The sequence below is a fragment of the Apiospora marii genome (genome assembly GCF_038362585.1).
Source record: "Apiospora marii strain CBS 49790 chromosome Unknown utg000009l_segment0_segment0, whole genome shotgun sequence".
In the NCBI taxonomy this organism is placed as follows: Eukaryota; Fungi; Ascomycota; class Sordariomycetes; order Amphisphaeriales; family Apiosporaceae; genus Apiospora; species Apiospora marii.
The window spans coordinates 2560335-2584309 of NW_027117381.1; the positions used below are offsets into that span (position 1 = coordinate 2560335).

At 54.2% G+C, this 23975-nt stretch overlaps 4 protein-coding genes across 4 annotated transcripts; 1 reads left to right on the forward strand and 3 right to left on the reverse strand.

Annotated features, from left to right (window-relative positions):
- Positions 1-440: 440 nt before the first annotated feature.
- Positions 441-3010, reverse strand: PG985_012355 (uncharacterized protein; the record flags this gene model as incomplete). The annotated part of the gene is made up of 2 exons (XM_066832122.1): positions 441-1221; positions 1275-3010. 2 exons carry the CDS (start codon positions 3008-3010, stop codon positions 441-443), a joined length of 2517 nt encoding a protein of 838 aa, XP_066680172.1.
- Positions 3011-5312: 2302 nt separating this feature from the next.
- On the forward strand, positions 5313-10499 carry PG985_012356 (uncharacterized protein; the record flags this gene model as incomplete). The annotated part of the gene is made up of 2 exons (XM_066832123.1): positions 5313-8710; positions 8765-10499. The coding sequence occupies 2 exons, from the start codon at positions 5313-5315 to the stop codon at positions 10497-10499; spliced, it is 5133 nt and encodes a 1710-aa protein (XP_066680173.1).
- A 708-nt stretch (positions 10500-11207) lies between these two features.
- On the reverse strand, positions 11208-14048 carry PG985_012357 (uncharacterized protein; the record flags this gene model as incomplete). Its single annotated transcript, XM_066832124.1, has 2 exons — positions 11208-13736; positions 13818-14048. 2 exons carry the CDS (start codon positions 14046-14048, stop codon positions 11208-11210), a joined length of 2760 nt encoding a protein of 919 aa, XP_066680174.1.
- Positions 14049-15285: 1237 nt separating this feature from the next.
- PG985_012358 (hybrid signal transduction histidine kinase K) lies at positions 15286-19962 on the reverse strand (the record flags this gene model as incomplete). The annotated part of the gene is made up of 2 exons (XM_066832125.1): positions 15286-15372; positions 15457-19962. 2 exons carry the CDS (start codon positions 19960-19962, stop codon positions 15286-15288), a joined length of 4593 nt encoding a protein of 1530 aa, XP_066680175.1.
- Positions 19963-23975: the final 4013 nt, after the last annotated feature.

Genomic DNA, 23975 nt, shown 5'->3' on the forward strand with positions numbered 1-23975 from the left:
TGTTCATGTTCGTAGGTAGGTAGGCTCTAGGAATTCAGGGATATTGTCGTGTCTATACTGCGAAATGCTACATGACTTACAACATTCTGTTCAGGGTGACTTAACTTCTTCGGGGGGCTCATGCGAGTAACATTGTAAACCAATACACGCACGTGTTGCTGAGAACTTCACACTATAGCATATGGTATGCACATCATGTTCAAACCGATGGAGTTAGAAATGCAATTCAATAAATGCTATAAGACATCCAAAAACGCCATGTAAGTGCTGTAGGAGCGCCGAGGTTGTGTGGTGCTGAAGACCGGTTATTTCCGAGACCAGCCAGTTTCCTAGGAGAGTCGTGCTTGGTTGGACCTCATTTTTGAGTCCTTGTTTGACAGTAAGTTGTACACAAAGCAATTCAAACAGCAAGTATGCATTCGTACGAACGCCGCCGCCCCTTAACGACTGCTGCCTCCTAGGAGTCTCGAGTCGCCTCTCTTCTCGTTTGTGACCTCTTCGTCGTCATCATCACTGGATCCCTCGCTGTCCAGGTTCCTCCTACTCTGGGTCTGGGGCGGGATGGCCGTCTCCTGCTCGTCCTCGTCGTCGCTGCCGCCTGCGAACGCGTCATACAGCTCACCGCCACGCGTACGTCGCTGGCCGTTCTTCTCGCCAGCAGCACCCCCACCGGCCAGTCGCTCGCCCTCCTCCTCGTTCAGCAGCTCAAACTCGTATGCGTCACGAGGGCTGTTTCGGAGGCGGCGGCGGCGCATGACATACCACCAGATGCCCAGGCCGACCATAAACAGCACAATCAGGCCCATGGCGCCGTAGATCCAGGCCAACGTGTGCGGAGCCGCACCAAAAGTGGGAAGGAACGACGGGAGCCAGGTGCTGGCGCTCGTAGTGGCGGCCGCAGCACCGCTCGTACCGGTAGGAGTGGCCATGGCAGGCTTGGTAGGGCGATTAGGGTGATCGGATGGCAGGTCAGTGGGATGGATCACAGAGTTCGTAGCTTGGGGATCGGCGGGAAGCGTGGTCGTGGCCGCCGCCTGAGTAGTCGTCTCAGCGTCGTGGTTGGCATCCTCTTCCTCCGTGGGCATGGGAAGAAGCTTGGCCTTTGCAGGGTCAATGGACTCGCCCCATAGCTTCAGGTGCCAATCGACCCAGACACCGCTATGGGCGTTGACCTTGGTGTCGCGAACAACCACCGTCCAGGTACCAACGCCTTTTTCACCCCTGTTCGTATGTTAGCAAACAGCATATCCCAACAAGATCACAGCTGCACTTACCAGTGTACTACGCTCATGAAGGTCCAGTCGGCGTAACCTTCCTTGCTGTCGTCTAGCTTTCGAGTGGCCGAGAGGTGACTGACAACCTTGTCCGGGCTGATTAGGTCCACGCTGAGATCGCCACGGTATTCATGATCGACATTCATGGTCACAGTGACATGCTCGATTTTCTCCAGGTTGGCATCCTTCAGCATGTCGGGGGTGACGTCGAAGCTGACGGCCAGGCCCTTCTCACCCTGGGGAATGGGTTGACGGACATGGATCCAGGGCGAAAAGAACCAAGCTTGGGGCTTGACTAGCTTCCATGTTTTGGCAGTTTCCACAAGCTTGTAGCTATCAACCTTGCCATAGCCGAAAGTGTGGCTGAACTTCTTACCAATGCTGGTAGTCTGCCAGTCATACTCGGGCTGATCAACGTCAATGGGCACTGCGCTTTCCATAGCAATGTACTGCATGTCACGCCAGGTCAAGTCCTGTCGGACTTCAAAAGCCAGCGCAAAGATACCGGCAGCCAAAGGGGCTGCAGCAGAGGTGCCTCCATGGCCGTTGTAACAGTTGTTCTCGCCCACGTCAGTTGTGTGGATCGCGTCGCCGTCTCCACTGCTGTAGGTAACAACAAGTTGAGCGGAGCACTTTTCCGAGTAATAGGGGTGCTGTCCCTTACGGTCGACGGCGCCAACAGTGATACTGTAGATGCTATTCGTGTAGCCATCGAAGTTACAGTTGTCTTCGCTTGCGGCACCGTTTCCACTAGCGAAAACGTAAATAGAACCAAGACCGCCCCGTCCATTCTGGATACCGTTCAGCATGGCAGCTCTTATCAGAATACCTGGCGCATCCATAGATCGACCATCGTCAGGTGGACCCCACGAGCAGGAATAAATTTGATTGTGCTGGTAGTCGTAGTTCATTGCCAGGGCCTCGTCTTGGTCGGTGATCAGCTTGCTGAGAATGCGGATACCGGCGATCTTGGAATCGTATGCGACACCCACACCGCACACGTCGTTCCTGGCGGCGGACACTTCACCAGCGCAGCGGGTGCCGTGCCTGTCGTCAGACAGCGTAGGGCGGGGCTCGGGGCGTTGATCGTTGTAGTCGTAGCTTCCTTGGGCATAGTAGTTTGGCTTCAAATCGTTACTGTACATATCGAGGCCATCGTCAACAATGGCGACGGTGGCGTTCTTTCCTGTGATGCCAGAGAGCCACACATCCGTGACGTTGACATCGTGTCCCAGCTGGACGGGGTTGAACAGATGCCATTGCTCTTGGAAGATGGGGTCCGCAATCCCGAGCTGCGACATGACGGACTTCTGGCGCGCAATGGCCTGCGCATTAGGCTCCTTACCACGCGGAGCCGGGTAGAAACCAGCGGGACGCGGAGGTATTATTCTCTTCTGCATGGGTTCGTGCAGTTCCTGTTTTTGGTGGAACTTGATTTTGTCGACTAGGTCGTCGCCGCCCAATGCTCGTTTCCGCTTACGTTCTTGCACCTCCCTCTTGATGATGTTCTCCTCCTGTTTGACGCCTCGGAAGATGTGGTGATGGGCGAGCTCGCCCATTGGTCCCTCGTATCGGAGGCCCAGTCGCGCAGCGGCATGCTCGGGCTGAACTCCGCGGTCGAGATGGACAACATAGTAGTCGTTGGCATCGTAGTTGCGAGGGCGTAGCGATCCAGCGGCGGATCCTAGACCAGCCAGGCCGCCACCAATGAGGCCGAGGACCGAAGAGACCTTCATGTCGGCGGGTGTGGTGTTGAAGCAGTGTTATTCGGAGTATGTGCACGATGACACCGTCGTACAAGGAGATTTATTGAGGACTCTTGCCCTCGTCGCAGGATGCGACAATGGAGAAGGGAGCAGATGCGTGATGGCGGTAGCCACGAACCATGCAGCAACGTTGCGAGTTCGCCCCTTTGATTAGTATGTATGTAAGATAAGGGAAACAATGGAGATGGTCGAGGTGCTGATTGTCCACATGTATGCAGAACCGAGAAGTCCGCAACAGCTAGCAGTGATTCTCTGGCATCCGTCAGAACCAAGAGAAGGATTGGTGAGAAAGAAAGTGAACGTTAAAAAAGAAACAGACGTATTGCGAAACGATGAGATCGGAGAAGGAAGGCTAGAGCCTAGACGTACCGCGTACAACGTACTGGACACTTTGGTTAGGTGTCGTTTCACAGGTCGTCAGCAGGGAGAGAGCGAAGACAAGACCCTGCAAATCCACAGTGGCGCTAGGACGCTGTGGCAGATTGAACGCTAAAACAGGAAGCTAAGCCTCAATACGGGCAGTCTTCCTTCAGGGGATTTCGGTCGCAACCTCCACTGTACCCATCTCAACACATCTGCAACTCCTCAAACCGAAGGCCTATGGGGCCTGACACATTTAGGGTCAATTGTCGCAACTCTATCTAGCCATCTCCTAAACCTTGCTATGCGTTTCAAGTTGCTCGTCCCGTACATAGATACAACCCGGCTTGTAAAAACCCCAGATCCCACGTGAAGCAGACGCCATTGAGAAACATTGTGTTTTAGAAGAAACCCGTCAAGTGGTCAGCGGCAGCACCAGCACTATCCGTACGCTACTGTCTGTTCTACGTGTCCTCACTCAGCCTCAGGCGGATCTCCAGAGGGTTCTTACAACCAACTTGTCCATGGATTTGGGAAAGATGGGACTGCCGATCTATATATAGGCTATAGGGGAATCCTACTCCTGAACCAACTGGATACCGACACAGATAAAAGGAGGTTTAAAGTATACGAGGCAACAAAAAGAGCTGCCTACTGTTGACATAGGCCAAGAAAGCTCAATGGCAAGCTAGACACATGTACAAAGCTGACGAATGCCTTGGCCACAGCTAACCCATTACTACGGTAGCTTGAAGAAGGCGAGGCACGCAACAGGCATCGTTGGTATCTCAAATAAGTTGCAGGCCGTTGCAGAATGCCACCATGATTTGAGTTGATCCTGACCGCCCCAACAGAAGAGCCAGAACCCGACACCCGAATGCAGGCGGATGTTCCCGTCCAAGTATGTAAGTGGTAAGTCTATACTTAGCTGCATTATGTATCTGCTGGCGGGCCGGTCAATTGATTCGTCAATGCAGGCGCAAAAGTCTATGGGGATGGCAGAATATAACGTGGAAAGCGACTCTGCAAGAAGTTTGTCCCTTTTTAAAATATTTCCTCCCTTTTCTCCGCGAAAGAATGGCAACTCACCCTATGCTGTCGTCATTGCAAAAAGTAGAGCGTTTGTTTGTCGATTGCCAACCACCGGCTTTTCTATCAAGTTGAGCAGGCACCATCTTCGTTATGATAGGCTAGCTGCAACTACCCTCGTCGGGCAAAGTGCTTGCAGGAGTCCATTTTCGCGGCGATAGCCAATGTCTTTCCTGTGCCTGTCCCGATTGTCCCAGCCGTCGGGTCTGAGACCTTCTCGCTTCGTTGCGGGCTTTTCTTCTTCTTGTCCTTGGCCTTAGAACCTAGAATATAGTCCCCAAAGATGAAGCTATCATTATCCCCCAAGCAGGGGTACGGGACCCGCAACAGCATCTACCCGCCTCTGAACACAAACAAATCGCAGGTTTTCTTCCAGGGTCGATGGTACCTGCCAGGGTAGCAAGCAAACCACCCAACCAGCTTCGTTGCACACTCCCCATGTCCCGCCGGAAGCTGGAGCATTGAGCGGTAGTCGTCGATGTCAACCTCTTCCTTTTCCCTTGGGTACACGCAACCTATAATCCGTCCCTTACTATTGCTTGCATTCAAAAGGGCATCCCAGCCGGCAGCGGAGACGCGCGCGCGTGTGTGTGTTGGCATTGCATCCATCTTTTTTACTATGGAAAGCCCCATTGATAGTCTGCCCAGTCTACCCAGTCTGCCCAGTCCGCCCATCCAGCACCGAACAGCGCACGAATTATAGACAAGCCGGACCAACCATAGCGATTCTGGTGTATTGATACCCAATCACAGCTTCGCCTGACCTTCTTTAAGCGTAGCTCTGCTGGCCGAGCCCACCGGAATCTTCTGGCTCGCACCCAGAATGGCAGGTCCAGCGCCCGCTCCCTACTGGGGCAAGCTACCCGTTAGCAAGGTCCGTCGAAGTAGCGGCGACGATTATAGTCCGTCCCATAGCCGCAGTCAGTCGCTCGACGTTACCAGCCATCCTCAGCCCAGGTCGAACCGCACTTCCCTGCAGACTTCTCATACCGATGCGCCCACCGATCTTTCATATAGCCCCCTTGCCTCCCCCGTAGCTTCGACCTTTAATCCCGTTGGTCTCGCCCCTCGCCCGTCCTCGCAGTCTTATCCGCACCACCAGCCTCCGCCCGACGTAGCAGACCGGCGCAAGAGACGAAGTGCGCGCAACCAGGACGATTTGCTAGACGACACTGCCAGAGCGACACCTCCTGCCGCGCCCGACGTACCTCGAGCACCTCCGAGCAGTTACAAAGACCCGTATGGCAACGGCCGTGCCTCGCCTTACACCTTCACCGCCTCAGGTCAGCCGGGCCCACCGCCGTCTGCGCTTCAACGTTCCATGGCACAAACACGAGTCACGGATGCCGATGTAGATATACATCGCAACTACCCCTATGCGAGACAGCCCGGAGATCCCGAATTAGAGTCCTCGCGCCAGGACTTTGATGAGGAGGACGAGCTCGCTGCTAGGCGCGCAGCACGAGCCGCTAATTCCGGGGCAAGAGGGGACGTACCTAGAACACACTCTACGAGACAGTCGGCCGGCATGGCTTTCGACGACCCCAGCTCCTCGAGGAGGCGGGGCTCGCAGCGCCAACCTTTTGCAGACGACCGATCGCCCCTGCAAAAGCTCGAGCTGACACTCGACAGCATCACCAAGGAGGAGAAACGAGCACGGGTTGAGGCTGCCGAACGTCGTGCAAGAGAGAAGGCTGCTGCCAACGCTGCTGCTGCTGTCGCTCAACCCGACACCGGTCGTAGTGTCAGTCAGCAAGCATACCAGCCAGGCCAGCAGCAAGTGCGGTTCAGGAATCGGAGAGCGTCGGTCGGTCAAGAGGACCAGCGTAAAGTTGTCGTCACCGATCCCGTCGAAGCCATTCCGTCATCGGCGACGAAAAGTGCCTTCGCGAAAACCCCCTCGACACCCAGATCGCAGATCCCTGTGCCCAAGAATCGCAATATCCCTGCGTCTGAAAAGTCTGATCTCCCACAACGCAAGTTAAGCTTCCGCGAGAGGGCTGCCAAGAACGATGTCAATCTGCCCGTGGGAGGTGACGCTGCATCGTCCACGCCATCTCCAAACACCACGCCCAGTGGCGGAATCTCGTTGACGCGCAATGGCAGCAACAAGCTGAAGAAGAACCCGCCGGGCGATCCGTGGTATGGCCGGCGCGTAGAGGCCGAAGAGAGATTTCCCACGGTCAAACGTCGTAATGATGAGCCGGAGGAGATGCTGCAATCGGCGCGCTGGGCTGGGCACAGACCTCCCGCCTTTGAGGATGATGACTATGAGAGACCTCTGGGCAGAGACAGGAGCTATACTACTATGGAGGCGGTGGACGATGATGATCTGTTGCGAGCAGGGGCGCCTGTTATTGGCGTGAATCGATCCGTCTCCCTAGGACCAGATGGTCGGCCTCCGCCAAGTGTTAGGCCATTGCCAGTGCCACCAAAACCGGCAACTACGAAGTCGGTCAAGTTTCCTGATCAGGCGTACGGCACGCCTCTACATGCGGAAGACGACCAGGACAAGCCTGAGCACTACCGCTTCCGCGACTTCATGCACCATGAGAGCCTCCAACCGGGACATGGGCTGTACCGGCCGCCAGCATACCTGGAAGATTGGAGAAAGGGCACGGTTGGCACTCTGGGTGGCGCGTTGTTGGACATCACAGCTGAAGTGCCTGCACCGCCTGAGCCATCTGAGATTGATCTGCCTTCCGACGCGCCTTGGTGGGAGGGCAGATCAGGGCGGAGAGGCAGCATGTCATCAAGGCCCAAGAAAGCTGAAGCTTTCGACGGTGAATACGACGAAACTCTGGCGCCAACGCGGTTTAAGCCACCGCTGCACCTGAAGTGCGGCCCCTTGTTGCGATACTGCGGGCTTCGTCACGAGAAGACGCCCACAAGGAACAACCGCAACGGTACAGTCATGGACAAAGAGATCTGGAGAGGCAGCGTCATGATCGTTACCCAAGACGCAGACTCATCTTACGACATCGTCCCTATACTGCGACTCTTCGTCCAACCCATCGAACTACTGCCACCACCCCCGGAAGAACTACGCGGTGGGCAAGCGCTGCAACCAGAATATGTCGACCCCATCGCGGGTATACCAAAACTGGGACGAAAGGGGGAAACCATGTATGTCAGGCCTGTGGAGCACCTCGAGGAGGCGAAGGATATGTCGATGCTGGAGCCCGATGACGGGCTTTTCGAGATCACCCGAAGTGCGCCGAACTTTGACGGTACGCCTGCCCCTCCAGGCTCGTTTACGGAGCGCAGAAAGCGCATACAGGTGGACGGAGAGAAACTCGGAAAATACCGAGATATCAGGGGTTTCAAACTTCACAAAGAGCGTGGTTGCACCTTCTGGCGGTTCAATATCGAAGTGGAACTCCGGGAACATCAGCAACGCATTGCCTACCGGATCAACAGAGGGCCCTCGCTGGGTTTCTGGGTCCCTGGAAGGGGCCAGGCCATGAACATCATGTTCCACAGCTGCAACGGCTTCAGTGCAAGTGTGAAGCCTGATGACTTCAGCGGTCCTGATCCAATGTGGCGCGACGTTCTGAACAACCACCAAACCCGACCGTTCCATGTCATGATCGGTGGTGGCGACCAGATCTACAACGATGCGATAATGAGGGAGACCAAGTATTTCCAGGATTGGCTCATGATCAAGAACCCGCTGCACAAACACAATGCACCCTTCACCCCGGAGATGCAAGACGAGGTGGAAGAGTTCTACCTTGAACGCTACTCCATGTGGTTCTCTCAGGGCCTGTTCGGCCTGGCAAATTCACAGATTCCGATGGTCAACATGTATGACGACCACGACATAATCGACGGATTTGGTTCGTATCCGGATCACTTCATGAAATCGCCAGTCTTTTCTGGCTTGGGCGCTGTAGCATTCAAGTACTACATGCTTTTCCAGCATCAAAGCTTGATGGAGGAAACTGAGCAGACCGAACCAAGCTGGGTCCTGGGTTGCAAGCCTGGCCCCTATATTCAGGAGCTGAGCCGCAGTCTTTTCATGTCATTGGGGTCAGGAATGGCCCTCCTGGCAGTCGATGCGCGTACGGAGCGCACGAGGGACGAAGTTGTGAGGGAAGACACCTGGAAGAAAATCGTCGACAGGTGTTATGCCGAGATCGCCAAAGGTCAGACCCGGCATTTGTTGGTTCTTCTTGGCGTGCCAATTGCCTACCCGCGGCTGGTCTGGCTTGAGAATATGTGAGTCAACCTCCAGCCCACAGCCATATATGATTGTTCACTGACCTTTTCTAGCTTGACGTCACGTCTGATGGACCCTGTCAAGGCCCTTGGCAAAGCAGGACTTCTCGGCAACCTCTTGAATAACTTTGATGGCGGTGTCGAGGTCCTGGACGATTTGGACGATCACTGGACGGCCAAGAACCACAAGGAGGAGCGTAGATATGTCATTGAGGATCTTCAGGATCTGGCTGCGGACAAATCTGTGCGCGTGACTATCCTCAGTGGCGACGTCCACCTTGCTGCCGTCGGGCAGTTTTACTCCAACCCCAAGCTGAAGCTTGCTAAGCACAAGGACTTCCGCTACATGCCAAACATTGTCTCGTCGGCCATTGTCAACACCCCTCCCCCAGACCTGATGGCAGATATCCTCAACAAGCGCAACAAGATCCACCACTTCGACAAGGAGACGGACGAAGACATGATACCCCTCTTCACCACTGGCGTAGACGGGAAGCCGCGCAACAACAAGCATCTTCTTCCCCACCGTAACTGGTGCTCCATCCGCGAATATGTCCCAGGGCTCACACCGCCCTCGACGCCGCCGCCTGAGGACTCGGAGTACACTCTCGATGCCACGCCCGCTGGCAGCAAGACCAACATTTTCCGGAGGCTCTCGTTGTCCTCCAAGAACCGTGGGCCAGCATACCGTCCTGACCTCCTCGAAGAGAAGGACCGCTCCCGGCCTCCTATGGCCAGCAGTGGAGGGCTATTCCGCAGCCTGTCGCGTCGTGCATCAATGTCCGACCCGGAGAAGCGGCCAGGCAAGCTCATGCGAACCCTGTCTCTCGGTCGTGGCGATACGGCTGAACCCAAGCCTGGCTTCTTCGCCCGCCGGTTCTCTACCAGTAAAAAGCGGGACGATGGCGGCATCAATGGCAGCTGGGGTGACGACAACTACAGTGAGGAGGCCATGTACGACGATTACACGCCGCCCCCGGCCCCGCTGCCGGCTCACCAACAGCAGCAGAGGCGCAACCGGCCCACAGCCATGGAAGGCGCTGGCCCCAACAACGACAAGCTGGCGCGCATGGGTCTTCGGGGCGGCGCTGGCCACCCGTCCGAGTTCGAGGTGGGCGACGACGCGTATTTCACCGCTCGTCCGCCGCAGCGGTCGTACACCCAGCCCGCCGCTCACACCATGCGCGTCTACACGCCGTCGCCGCCGCCCGGCATGGAGGGCATGGAACGACCGCGGCCCTTCCACCGCACCCCGACGGGCCTGAGCGCCAAGCAGCTGCGCAAGAACCCGCAGCGCTACGAGGTCGACGTCGAGGGTGGGCTCGAGATCACGCTCAACGTCGAGGTCAACGCCCGGGACCCCGCCGGCATCACGGTGCCGTACCGTCTGCTGGTCCCGAGGCTCGAGTACGAGTACCAAGGGGAAGATCCCGACGACGAAGAGGTCGAGGAAGCAGCGGCAGTAGCAACGGCAGCAGTGCCGAGAGACTACCCCTACGGTGATGAAGCGGCCATCGACGACGACGAATACGAGGGCGAGGACGCCGGCATCGAGGGCCCATATCAAGCACAGCAGCCGCAGCCGAAGCCGGCGAGACGTGGTAGCATCAAGCGCTGGTTCAGCGGCCGGCGCAGCAATAGCATGAGCGAAGGCGCCAGCGGCGGCGATGCTGGTGCGTACCGCGATCATCGCTGGAGCGAGGACCAGTCGTACGGTCACAACAGACCCGATCCTCGCCAAGTGGCCCAGGCGCATTCCGAGTACTGGAACAGGCCTGGCCACAACTAAGATTGGCAACCCCCCTTTTCTTCTTACATATCTGGGGATGAACGAGCCAGCCACACATGCACACAGAAACTTATGGCATGGCGCTCGGTTTCAGATATGCTTTCTGGGTTTTAATGGGGTTTTTAGGCTTAACAAAAGGGAAGAGAAAGGCGTTGGCGGTTTTAACTGATTTCCTTTACTCCTTGATTCGTTTTCTTTCAGCGGAGGAAAAGATGCGGATGAATAGGGGTTTTATTAAACTTGTTACGTCTAGTGTATGAGGTTTACGACGATGATAACGTTATGAGAAATGTCTTATTACCTGGGGACTTCAATCTTGTCTTCTGTGTGTGACGAAGCGTTATTCGTTCATGATCTATCTCATCTTCTGTTCTCCACCCTGTTCTTCGGATGCTGTGTCTTGCTGCTGTGATTCCTATGTTCCACTTAAAGTTTGCTCCTAATAGAAATAGCAGTAGCAATATATCTACAAGCACATTTACAGAGTACCAGTTATGGACTAGGTTCTTCTCCTATCCTCATTGTAGGCGATTGGATTTCATGCAAACAGAGATCCATTCCATTCCTCAGATTGTCTCTGATACAGTCTAATATATCTATGTATAGTATACATACCGAATATTACAACCTCCTGTGTATATTCTCTCTTCGAATCTTCGATAACTCTATCACGGCCAAAATGCTAGAAACCTCCTTTTTTTTTCCCACTCACCCTTGCTTCAGCAAAACGAATCCCGTCGTGTCCCGATCATCCTGGATCAGCCGCCCCCACTCGAGCAGGAGCCGGAACAGGTAAACCTCCATGTCCTCGCGGCGGATGGCCTTCTCGGCCCACTTGCGCCCCTGCTCGGCGATCCAGCGGGCGTCCTCGACGCGGTCGGCCATGGCGTCGCGCTCGCGGCCGTTGACGCGGCCGCGGTCCTTGAGGCCGACAAAGTAGGCCAGCGTGCTGTGGAGGCCGTGGAAGCGCAGGTCGACGGGCACAAAGTGCGTCCAGGGCATCAAGCGCTCCGTGTACCACTCGCGGAAGATGCTGCTTAGGAAGGGGACGCCGTTGGAGCGCAGCGCGGCGAGGAGGCGGGGCGGGGGCCCGTCGGGCCCGTCGAGGAGCATCACGTAGCGGTGGTCCACCGCCATGTCGGGCTTTTCCTCTGGGTCGGTGGGGGGTCCTACGAAGCCGAACTGGGCTTGGGCTAGCTGGCAGGCCTGGTCCTCGCATTTCTCGGGCGCCGTGAAGGATGTCTTGATAGTAAACAAGTCGTTGGCTTCACTCGTCTTCACCGTCTCATAGGCAAACTTCAGGTCCTTGCCGTAATTGTCTCCGACCAGCAGCGGGCCTTCGTCGGCGGCGCTAGCATTGTTTGTGAGATAGACGAGCCGGCTACGTTGACCACCGTGGAAAGACTGGTGGGTCATGACTTCCGTTAAGGGCTCATCCTGCCAGAAGAGCGCATTGGTCTTATCATCAAAAGTGGTCGTTTCCTGCTCGTGCTTGACATTGGGGCGGAGCAAAGGTATGATGATGTCGTTGAAGGTGTCGGTCTTCGACCGGCTAAAGATGGGTAAAAGTTCCCGGTGAAGCTCGGAACGATGTGGCATAGTATGGAAGTCGTGAAGGTGGAAAATGTCAGGTTGATGGCATGGATCCAGTGCCTTTCGCCAGCTGCGAACAAATACGCCTTGGGTGTGTGGGTCGGCACAGGAAGTACAGAGGTCTCGCGCATTCCAGCTGACCCCTGCTCTCGTCTTGGACCCTGGAGGGCAGGCCAGAGATTGGAGGTGATGGAAGTCTTCTACCGAGACGTACGATCCTGTCTCTGAATTTGCACGCAGCTCGATGTTGGAAGCGGCCTGGTCGTCCGCCACCTCGGGTTTGCCAGCGTCGCGTTTGTTCATCATAGCAGGCAGAAATTTAGATTTGGGTGCAGTTGCGGACTGCATGAGCCGACGAACGTCACTGTGTGGGACAAGCACCCGTGGTCTTTCGTTCAAGTTGACCGGTATGGACATTTCCGGCAGGTGTTCCGAGAATGTGGAGATGATCGAGACCAGATCGTCCAGTATCATCTGATGAGAAGGGTCGGCCGGTTCATTGTGCGAGGCTTTACCCCTGAGTACCGTAACCACTCCGATATCTGGCAGCCCCTTGGCTTTCTCTATCGCGTCTCGCACCTTTTGAGGGCTCATCCCCCAAAACGGCAGTATGTCTTTCTCCATCTGGTCATACATATCGACAATGGCGGCATTTCGCTGTCGGGAGAAATCAAACCACCGATCGAAACGAGGCGGGGGGTCACGGCCATGGTGCCGTTCTTTGTACTCCTCAACGGCAGTTCGGAGGGTCGTGCTGACACTCGCATGACGGAGCCACCGGTCCGACTCAACCCTGTTTTTGTAGATGAACTCGTCCACAGGATGATGCTGCGCCGGCCTATTGCGCACGGCTGAGGTGATGATTGTCGCAATCAATAGGACAACCATCAACAATACCAGAAAGCCCCTCCTGATGTACACCACGGAGCGCATGTTGTTGGCGTAGGCGAATATCGAAAAGCCTCCCGTAATCGTGAACAGCGCCACTAGCGGGGGCCCTGCCGATGTCTGTTGGTAAGTCCCAAGCAAGAAAATTTGCCGCACCGTACTTGCTGTACCGCCGATATATGCAATGATGGATGTTGGTTCGAGGGGCACCGACTCGACGATCCAGAGCATTGCTGCGATCAAGAGCACGCCGAGAACGAGGCCGGTGCTTAGAATATCGAACATGTATAAGGAGTCGACGTATTGCACAGCCTGCCTGTCCAATATTGGCCCTTGTTGGGCAATACGGGCACCTACCCACAGGACGCCCGAACCGAGACACGAGATGGCCAATATGCCACTCAGTATGCGCAGTCGGCTTTTGGTAGTTTTGGCCCAGGAGAGCACTCTCCAGGACATGACCAAAATGACGGCATCAAGGGATACGCCAGCCCATTGCAAGAAGACGATCCAGCGGGGCTCGTCCAAGACAGGCGAGCAAAAGTAGGAAGACCCGTATGCCAAGCCGGCCGACTGGTAGACGCCGATGGTGAAGACCAGCACACTGCTGAAAAGCCAGAGCTGGGACGTCTTGACCCACTGCGTGAACTCCTCCCTTATTGTGATCCAGGGATCCTCGGGTTCGTCGGATGTGGGCACTGGTGCCCTCTTCCCAAACAACAACTCATATCCTGCCAGGAATACGGGCAAGAAGACCTAAGGTTGGGGTGAGGATGGTCAGAGAAAGAAGCAACTTGATGATGAGCAGAGCCCCTCATGGACTGACTGTGGACATACCTCAACACCCTGAGCCGTGCACTGAAAATCGTACACAACCTCCTGGAGAATTTCCAGTCGTATCACAATAAGAATTATGATGCAAGGAAGGTAGAAGCGGCGAGGCCGCTGTGGCAACGACGACCTGAAGCTCTTGAAGGGAGCACCAGAATCTGCATCTCGGATTTGGTAAGTGTATGTCTGCCAAAAAGAGGGCTGGGAGGCCAATTGATCACATACCGAACCTTCCATCATTGCCGGGAAGGCGTTTCGAAAAGAAGCTTGCAGAGAAAGCAAGGGCGCCAGATATCGACAGCAGCAAGAAAGCCGAGAGTCTTGGTCTGTCTGTGCCCGGCGCTGGTTAGCGTGACGGCCAAAACGGGCGGACAAGTAGTGAGGTAGGCTGGACATCCGTTTGTACGCACCAATTAAGGAATGTTTGTCCACCGAGTAATGTAACCAAAAGAAACACGCAAGAACACTGCAATCATAGATGGTCAGTATCAACGTAGACGCAACAGGTGCAGTGGCATGGGGTATTGATGTGTAGGTACTATATATGTCTGGATTGACCCCAAGCAAGGCGCATGCATATTCAGGGGGTCATTCGTTAAGGTCACGACGTCAGTCAGGTCACTTACCAGACAGCTGTCAAGCGCGAGCTGTATGCACTTCTCTCATCCGCGGCCATTGCTCGGCTGGCACCCGGAGCCAAAATGAGGGAATGGAGGAATCGTGGTTCTCGATAATATTGCTAAGTCCCCGGATCAGTCTAGTAGGGCATGTTCGAATTGGATAGGGCCCGTCAAACTTGAGGCTTGAACTTTGATGGCCCCAGAAAGCACTGTTGCCGGTGAGAACTTAGGATGCAGTAGGTTACTAGCTGATGGCACTGACCAAGACAGTATTTTTGATCTACCACACTGTGTTCTATACTGTCATGGCCACGTAAGAACAACTGAGGCTCTCTTGGCATACATATCAATATATAACTACTCGCATACACAAACAAGGGTTCTCTGCGAACTTCTTATTTCATCTCGACATTTTGGGGGCTTTTGAAGCATTCCATTGCTAAGTGCCTAATCTTCGGCCTACGACTGCAAGTACCTGACCATTCATATACAAAACCCGCAAATCCTATGTGCGGGTAACTTGATTCAACGGCCAGTCAGTCCCAACAGCTAGCTAGATGCCTAGGGTCGCCCTGCATCTACCCCTTGCTTCTATTACATTTTAAAGCGATCAGTCCATGATATCCTTCCGCGTGCTCATCACACTCCATTTTGGTGCCCTGCTGGTTGGCTGGGCACATCAAATCTTGCCGCCTCCTGAACGCCTTGCCATAAATATATGCTCCGTTGGAAGCCAGTTCTGGACCTGGCAGCCATGCAACCCGTGATGCAATAGTAAACAAACATTAGAATTCGATAATGATGTGCACAGGAAGAGAAAGGGGGGAAGAACACCATCCAGCAGTGGCTTTTTCCTACTTCGTTGACGGGAACTTGTTAACCAACTCTTCGATTCGTGGTATCAGTTCCGGCATACGGAACGGTTTGGAGATCACATCGTCCTGCGCGTGTCTTGTTAGCAAGATGCTTTGGATACGGAGGGAAACGACGGGTGAAAAGGGGACACCCAAAAAATAAAGACTTACAACTCCTGCGGCCTTTGCGTCTTCGATCTGCTCCGGCCTTGCGTATGCTGTAACAGCAATGATGGGTATGTGACTGACAATGGTGCCTTCCCGCTCCAGCTCCCTGATCTTACGCGCACAGGTCATGCCGTCCATAACAGGCATCTCTAGGTCCATCAAGATAACCGAGATTTCGTTGCCTGTCCTCTCCATACCAGTCCAGTATCTCGATCTCTTCAGCACCTCCAGCGCCTCGCCTCCGTGATTGGCTACTTGCGTGTTGTTGCCGCTGTTGCGTAGTTGTCTCTGCAGCACCTTCTGGTTCACAAGATTATCCTCCACAATCAAAACATCAAAGACACGTTGGCCTCCAGATGGTGTCGATGTTGCTGGTCGTGCTGGGGTACTTGGCGATGATGCGCCTGCTTGTGACATCGGTTGTATGATGGGCGCCTTGGCTATGAGCTTCGGCTGTCGGTTCTCGATAGTCGTGGACGATCCGGGGGCCCTTTGCAGGGGTGGCGCGGTCGCTACAGCTTGCTTGTCGCCCGGTCCCCCCGACTTACGGCTCCGGACATAGAATGAAAAGGTGCTACCGACGCCCTTCACCGAATCAACTCCGATCTGGCCTCCTTGAAGCTCCGTGAGGATGCGAGAGATGAATAGTCCTAGACCAGACCCACCGTACTGGACGTGAGTCCGGGGCGACGCTTGGGAAAACCTTTGGAATAGGAGCTTCTTCTCATGTTCATCTAATCCTCGTCCGGTATCTTGGACCGAGAAGTGGAGATTGATCCTGTCGCCCTTACCCCAGTCCGCACCTTCGGTGAGTTCCGAGGTGCCTGGGCGATCACTAGGGAAGAAGCTGATGTCGGTATCGGTCCTCTCTGAAATGTCTATAGAAGCATCCAGGGTGACGACTATAGACCGCTCCGGCCGCGCGTTCGTGAACTTGATGGCGTTGGTCATGAGGTTGATTAGCACTTGGAGTAGCCGCGAGGGGTCCAGTCTGACCCAGTCCACGCCCAGATCCAAGTAGCGATTCTTCACTTGAAACTTCATCTGGATGGAGTTGGTATTCAGTTCGCCCTCAAACATCTTGAGCACACGCTGAACCACGGCCACAGGTTGCACATCGACAGGCGTTACTAGAAGCAATTGGGAGTCGAGTTTTGACAAGGTAAGAATGTCATCGACAATACGCTTCTGGTGACTGGCGCAAAGTGTGATTGTGTTTGCGGCCTCGAGGCAACCTTCTAAAGCAACCTTCAGGCGCGCCACCTCGCTGTTATATTCTTCCAGTGATCGATACTTCGCCAATGTGCCCGATATCTCGTCGGCACACTGGAGAATGGCGCTAAGTGGGTTACGCATCTCGTGACTGGTGATATCGATGAAGTTTTCCTGCTGCCGCTTCAGCTCCACAGCTTCTTCGCGCCTCTGGTACTGGATTTGCTCCGCCAGCTTCTGCTGCGAGATATCGGTGATACACCCAAATATACCCTTGATGCTTCCATCTCGGTGTCTCTCAGGGTACGCACTCATGAGCACCCAGTTATTAATAGCGCCACTGGAATGGTCGCGTAAGCGCTTAAAGCGGAATTCATGGGTGATGGCCATCTTGTCATCGAGCATTCTTTTCCAGATCTGCTCGAGTGCTGGCCTGTCCTCATCGCTGACACTATCCATCCAAGTGTTCACATTGTACTCAGACCTCGGCTGGTGCTGTGATACCTCCCACCACATCTCGTTGCAGTAGTTGATGAGACCTTCATGGTCGGCAATAAACATACCCACGGGTGCGAACTCGGCCATCCGTGTGAACCTAAGCTCGCTTTCTTCCACCTCCTGAGTACGCAGATGCAATTGCTGCGTCAATTCTTGGCGATCGAGCGCCGCTAAACGCGCTGCCCTTTGTCCGCGCTTGATCTCCTCCTCGAACAAGACCACGGAAGCCATCGAGGTAGCCAATTGGCGGGACAGGAGGTGGATAAATAGCTTGTAGTCGTCGTCGTAAGGTCGGCGCGGGTTCACGCCAATAACGATGAAACCAACGACGCTGTCGCCTCCGGTAGTAGGGTGTATCGGGAAGATCACAATGGCCTGGCAGTCACCAGAATCCCCTCGGAAGTCGAAGCCGATCATGAGATCTTCTGCAAGAGTTCCGTCATCTTTGGATAACAAGATTGGAACGCCTGCTTGTGCCATAGAGTCTCTCATGTAAGGAGCGAAGCCTTCAACACTAGTTTTGAGATCCAAGGGACTGATAAGGCAGCTGTGCCCACTAGGAATACCAAGGGACGCCTCAAGAACAAGCTGAGGGGGGTGCGACAAGCTTCCAGAGTGCATCGACGACATGTCACTTTCGGAATCGTCGGATACGGAGTACACCATCACAAACGGGATGTCCTCCTTGTTGAATTCTAGGCCTTGTTGCACTTGGCTCCAGAAACTCTTCACGTCACGCGCCAACGATGTCTTCTCGCCAACCTCCCTTAATGTAAGCATTCTTCGCTCTGCAACTTTGCGCCGCGTATTTTCGAATGCAGGGTTATACAAGCCAACCACCGATCCCTCGTCACCTACTAACGGTACTATGGACCACGAGAAGAAAGCTTCTTCCTCGAACCCGTAGCGGTTGATTAATAAGTGATCGTCGTTCTTCATGGTAGCCTGCCCCGACTTCCAGGCCCCTTCAAAAACATGGGCGACCTCGTCCCATATCTCGTGCCAGGCTTCTTTGTAGCTCTGGCCCATGAGGGCGGGATGCTTCTTGCCTGCCAACGGCACGTATGCCTCGTTGTAAATCGCAATAAACTCGGGGCCCCAGTACATTGCGGCGGGATGTGGACTACCCATAACCATGTTAGCCATGGCACGCAGATCGGCTGACCATGTCTCTGTGGGACCCAAAGGTGTCGACGCCCAATCTCTGGTCCGGGCAAAAATGATATGTTGAGGGAGGTCCTCAGTCAAAGGGATCCTAGTCCAGTCAAATGATGGTTGTTCCGTCCGTATCGAAACAATGTCAGAAGCATAATCGCTATTCCGCCGCATCAGATATGGCTCCCCGGAATCACTGCCGACAACTGAGCGGGTTCGCTCGTCTTCATCGAGGCTCGCAAGGGTGCCAAAGTAGTCAGGGGCATCCGGAACCACAATATCGCTCGGTGTCTTTGGCTGGGCATTTGGCGTGGCACCCTGCGTACGAGAGTCGATACTTGTCTCTCTTTCGAGCTGCGGCTCTGGCGATGTGCGCGCTATCGAAGCGGCGCTTCTATTGGCGCTCACGAACCTGAAGCGGTTTCTGATGACTGAGCAGGTCCACTCGATTCCACCATAGTGGAAAGACGGCATGAAGCAGTCCAGTCCTTCGGCATTGGTGCCGCCATTCTTGACCCAGGTTTTGAAACCCTCAAACTCGGCCCTAGCGTCCGAGCCATCCTGAAACTCGCCAGAAATCAAATAGCGAATGCCGTCGGAAACCTGGAGAGCAGGGTTGGCATATAATACGGTGAAGGCCGGCGAAGAAGCGCTGAATGCATTTGCGCTGTCGACAATGAAAGTAGGACGGTCATCTCTTTCGAGGAGTTCCACGATGCCGATGCCTTGCAATAACTGTTGCGCAGGCGAAGACGCTTGGGCGTCTGGGCTTCTGGCAAGGGTTGCCGCATCAATAGATGACCAGCTACCAGGTGTGCTGGAAGACCTTGCGGGACTTGCCGAGCTGACAGTTCCTCGCGCAAGCTTGAGTGTCGTCACCTCAGCAGAATCCCGGACGCTCCTCAACATGGTTCCTACAGCCTCCGAGCCGGAAAAGCTAGGGGGTCTTATCATGAGAGGCTTCTGCTTGTGCGAAAAGAACAGCGGCGACGTGACGCTCTCGAGCTTCGGGGGTATTGCTGGCTTTGCGAATTCGCCGAGGTCGATCCTACGCGGAGGGGCTGCGCGGGTTCGCGATCTCTTTGTCGGTGGCTGCTGGCTCGTGTAATTATTAGGGTCACTGAGATCCGATCCCTCTTCATCTGGCGAGCGCTTGCCGGGTACCGACAAAAGTGTGTTGGCCGAGGAATGAACTACTGTTGTTGGAGACGAGCCCACGGTTGTTGCCGTATCGATTTCGGTTGTCGTAACGATAGAAGGGCGAGTCGCCTGGTCGCCCAAAGGCGCAGTTCTTTGTTGTGTCGTATTGGCGGGACTTAATCCATAGCGGCTAACCTCCGTCACCCACTCCTCTTCCACCACCTCGTTACTAACGTGGGTTTTGCCGATCGCGTCCGTATAGACCTGTTGCCGATGAGTGGCCGATTGTGACAGGGGGCTAGGCACAAGAGGTGCCGTATCGGCGGCAGAGGTTGCGATTGGGAGGTTGTCGGGTCGGGCTGTGGTGGGGGACTTTGGATTGTTGGTAGCGACAGAATGGGTGGGAGAAGCGCCGAGGGAGGAGGAATCGGCCGTCGTGGCAACGTCAATGTCCCCCCGGCTAACAAGCAAGGGAAAATCGACTGGGGCTTTGTCCAGATTCATAGAGCAAGCCAGCGGTGAAAACCCTGTCACAAACTTTTACATCTGAACGGCCACAAACCCCAAGATCCGCCTGACTGGCTGGAAGGGGGGGTCAGTGTGCTGCTGTAAGCGTGGGAAATCGACGATTTGGGTGTGCGATTCGCTTATGAAAGATCGCGGCAGAGAGGGGGGGCCAGCAGGAAGAAGCTTTGGGTCGGACTACCTGGGCATAAGCCGCCTAGGGGGGTGGTCAACCGCCAAGTAAGTAAGATAGTGGACAAAACCTGTGGCTAAACGGGGCCGTCAACTACCGGGGGGGAGGAGATAGACGCGGTGCACCGGGTGCAAGATAGATGGGTATTAGTATGTACGATGGATGCAAAGAAGACTTCCGATCTATGCTGAAAGTAGTGCAATCGTCCGTTAACCCACTCGACTGGTACGTTGGTAGTAGGGGGAGCAGCGGATTGTCCACTATACTTGCCCACCCAGACTGTAACCCAGATACGGTAGACCGAGCCGAGCAGCCCAAGCCCGAGCCAGGTAGTGTGGGAGGTCAAGCAATTGGTGAGAGGCCTGCTTCTCCGTAGCAGCAGAGTAGCTCGGGCAGCAGCAATCGCCTGCTTTGATTCAGCCGAGGATCAAATGGAAAATGTGGGCTTCGTTTGGTGCGATTTGCAGGGACGTTCAAGTGCCGTATGTATGCTCCAGAATTCCATCAAGATCTGACTGTGTGGATCTTGCAGCGGCTGGTATGGGATTGGATGGCAAGTGATACAGAAGGATGTAACAAAAGCAGGTATGTAATGAGTATGTGGGATACAGATTTGCGATTAGTAGTGGTAGTAGTAAGTAAGTAGCAGTGAACGTCTAATCTGCAAGCGACTAGAATGCGCGGGCCAAGGATGGTGATCTCAACGTCTTTAGGGGATCCGGTTGCGACGACTATGAGCCATCTGCTTCGCAATCCGATACGTGTAGGTAGACAAAAATCGGCAGGTCAGGAGAAAAAAGACAGAGAAAAAGGCCATTAGCACTAGGATCTCGTAGAAAAACACAAACAGCCTTTGCACGTTTGCAGGGCAAGGTGCCTGAAACTTCATCCGCTGATCAGCAAAGGTAGCGCAATGAATTCGGTGAAGTGTGTGCAAGGGTAGGTATTGATCGGCATTGTCCAGGCTGTTCTAAAAAAGTGGCTCATAATCGCTACCGGCTTACCATGTGCGTGCTGTGCGACCTACTTTGTACTCCCTTCTGCGCCTGTGAGAATTCGCCTGGTTGCCAGCGATTACCAACCCAATGGGAGTCAGCCACATAGGGAGCGTACGTACGGAATAGAAACACTTATTACTCCTACTCGTTTACATGGGGAGTGAGGCATTGAACGGCGCTGCGTTTCGCAATGCGGTACAATAAGGCACTCGTAGGATGAGACCAGTTGTTCACCGCGTCCACCGCACCATGCACTAGGTTACGGAAGAATGCAGTCAGATCAAGCAGCTCCTCCAAGTCATAGGGGACTGTGTCGATCTTCTACCGATCTGTGTCATGAGGCTTTTGCACTAAAGCTAGCTAAGGTAAGCACAGTATCGTGTGGCTGCCAATATGTACAGTGCAGTCCCTATAAACACTATCGTCGACTCGTGGGTGAGTTGAGCGAGTCGCATCATTTGTCAGCACCACCATGGAGCATTGGTTCCTTCTAGAAATTCTGGTACATAGATAAGGGAACTTCAATTGCATCCGCTTATGCTCTATGTATTGGCGAGGAGCATCATGGGCTTGTGCACATTATTAGTGTGTCCATGGACGGGACTATAATTTTTTTGAGTGGCATGTTTAAAGAAGGTTTTCTTACAAGAGTCATATGGGAAGCTTTCGACGTAATTCCCACCTTATTGCCGACTTGCAATGCATCGCCAGGTTCCGAGGATACCCACGATAGGTGTTGTGTCTTGTTCGTGTGCGACAGGTAGGCATGTAGAAATATTGCAGAGTTGCAAACGTAAGCGTGCCCAAATGCCATCCGCGCCAGACATGGCAATCCTATAAATTCCCATTCACTCGGATCGGGCTCCACCACCAATGCTCCCGTTTCATGCAAGTCTGCCACGATAGGGCTTTGCGCCAGTATAGGTTCATGTGACAGCATCAATATATCTCAGCTACTGATCTCGTCATCAGCCAGGAATTGCGACACCACGTAGGCGAATCCTCCCAGCCTCCGTTGAACTCAGAGACCGACCACCCGAGGCTCGGGTCCCCATCCGGGGTGCCCATATTCTGGCATGCATTTATTGGATACTAGCATCAGGGGGGCCCAATTCTATGCATGCGATCGTCGATCTGCTTAGCTGCTCGGTCTGGACCAGTCTCTGCACCACGCCGAGACCAAGCCGTCGTCGCACGCCCAAGCACGGAGGTCAAGCCGTCGGTCGCACGGCACCCCAGTACCAATTCGTGGGAACCAAAATCAGGGCCGGAGGCCAGCCCGCCCTCACGCGGGCAGAAGCCACAGAACAGAACCACGGACCCGGGAATCCATGCAAGAACGTTCCATGACCAACCAGGAGCCAGGAGCGCGCCGTTCAGCTCCAAGGCTGATAAGATGGCAACCCACCTTGGCCATTCTATACTGCTCAAGACATAGCTGACGTGAGTATGTAAAGAAGCACACACTGTACCGACGGCACCCCACTCACTAAAATGGCTACCGCCAACCTCTCATATCATGTCGTATCAGAAAATCGTCTTTTTTTGGTACCATTATATGCGCCATCCACTTGCACATCGACTGACGGGGACCCTAATGAACTATCGACCGTATATTTGCTGTTAGCAGGGTACGGTACGGGTTGTCCATGGGAAATGACCGTTTCCATTGGCAAGCTCCTGGCTTGGCCCTGCTGCGCCTGTGAGATTCTGTCGCCGTACGAGCAGATCGAGAGGCGACGTCTGACACGATACTGATTCATAATTTTCACTGTAGTCCTTTTGTTGGAAACCTCGAAGATGGTCATTGGCTCTAGCATTTCGAAACGGAATATACCCCTTATCTGCTTATGTCTTACTGCAATGAAGGCGGGGTAAAACATCCCTTCAACTCGACAACCACATTCCATTAATTAACGAAAGTCTGCGGTGTGCTAGGCTTCAATTATACCTTGTTATATGCAGATACATACCTGTATATCATATATATAACAATCACTCCGTACTGCCAGAAGAAATGGCCACTTCATCAAAATAGGTCAACAGGAGGGCTCTGGTGCTAGATTTCTGACCTGTTGCAGGACGATCGACAAAGTGCAGGCGGCGCAAGCTTACAGATTCCCACGCCCATGTGACGCAGCTCGGCTACAGCCTTGAAGATATTTCCGATTCTCCGGCAACTGTTGAAAATATATATGTGTGTGTGCGGTCAAGCTATTAGCAGCATGTCAAGTTGTGAGCTTGATGGAGGGTAGTGGGGATAAATATAGAACTACGCTAAGTAAGGTGAACTGCGAGGCTTTGGGGTTTGAGGGGTTCGTACTCCCTTCCCAACCCCCAAAGGTCTTGGGATGCCTTCAATCAAACGCGAATCGATCCCTACAATCTTCGTGCAGTGCAACATATAGATGAATTGGCATAGTTGGCTAAACCCGACACTATGGTCAATCCATCCTGTAACCGCTGCCAAACTGTAAGTAGCAGTGAAGCTGGCCTCGTTAGTAATGTGCCCATTCCATTTGATGCAACATTCTATCTTTGGTCGTCCTGTACAACAAAATTGAGGCCAACACCAGTTCCGTTTTGAAAATACTGCGTGCAGCCCTCCGTGGCAAACAACCAACCCGCCTGTGATCGCAACTGCGCACTGCCTTATGGAAACGATCCACCAAAATGCGCTCATAAGGTGTCTCTTGCTCCACCATCGTGTCATTGTGCAACGATTGATCAGATTTTGGCAGCAGTCATCTGCGAGGTGCGAAGCGCTTGCCGCTACATACAGGGGCCCCCATCACCAACTCGAAGCCCAGCGCTTCGGGGTC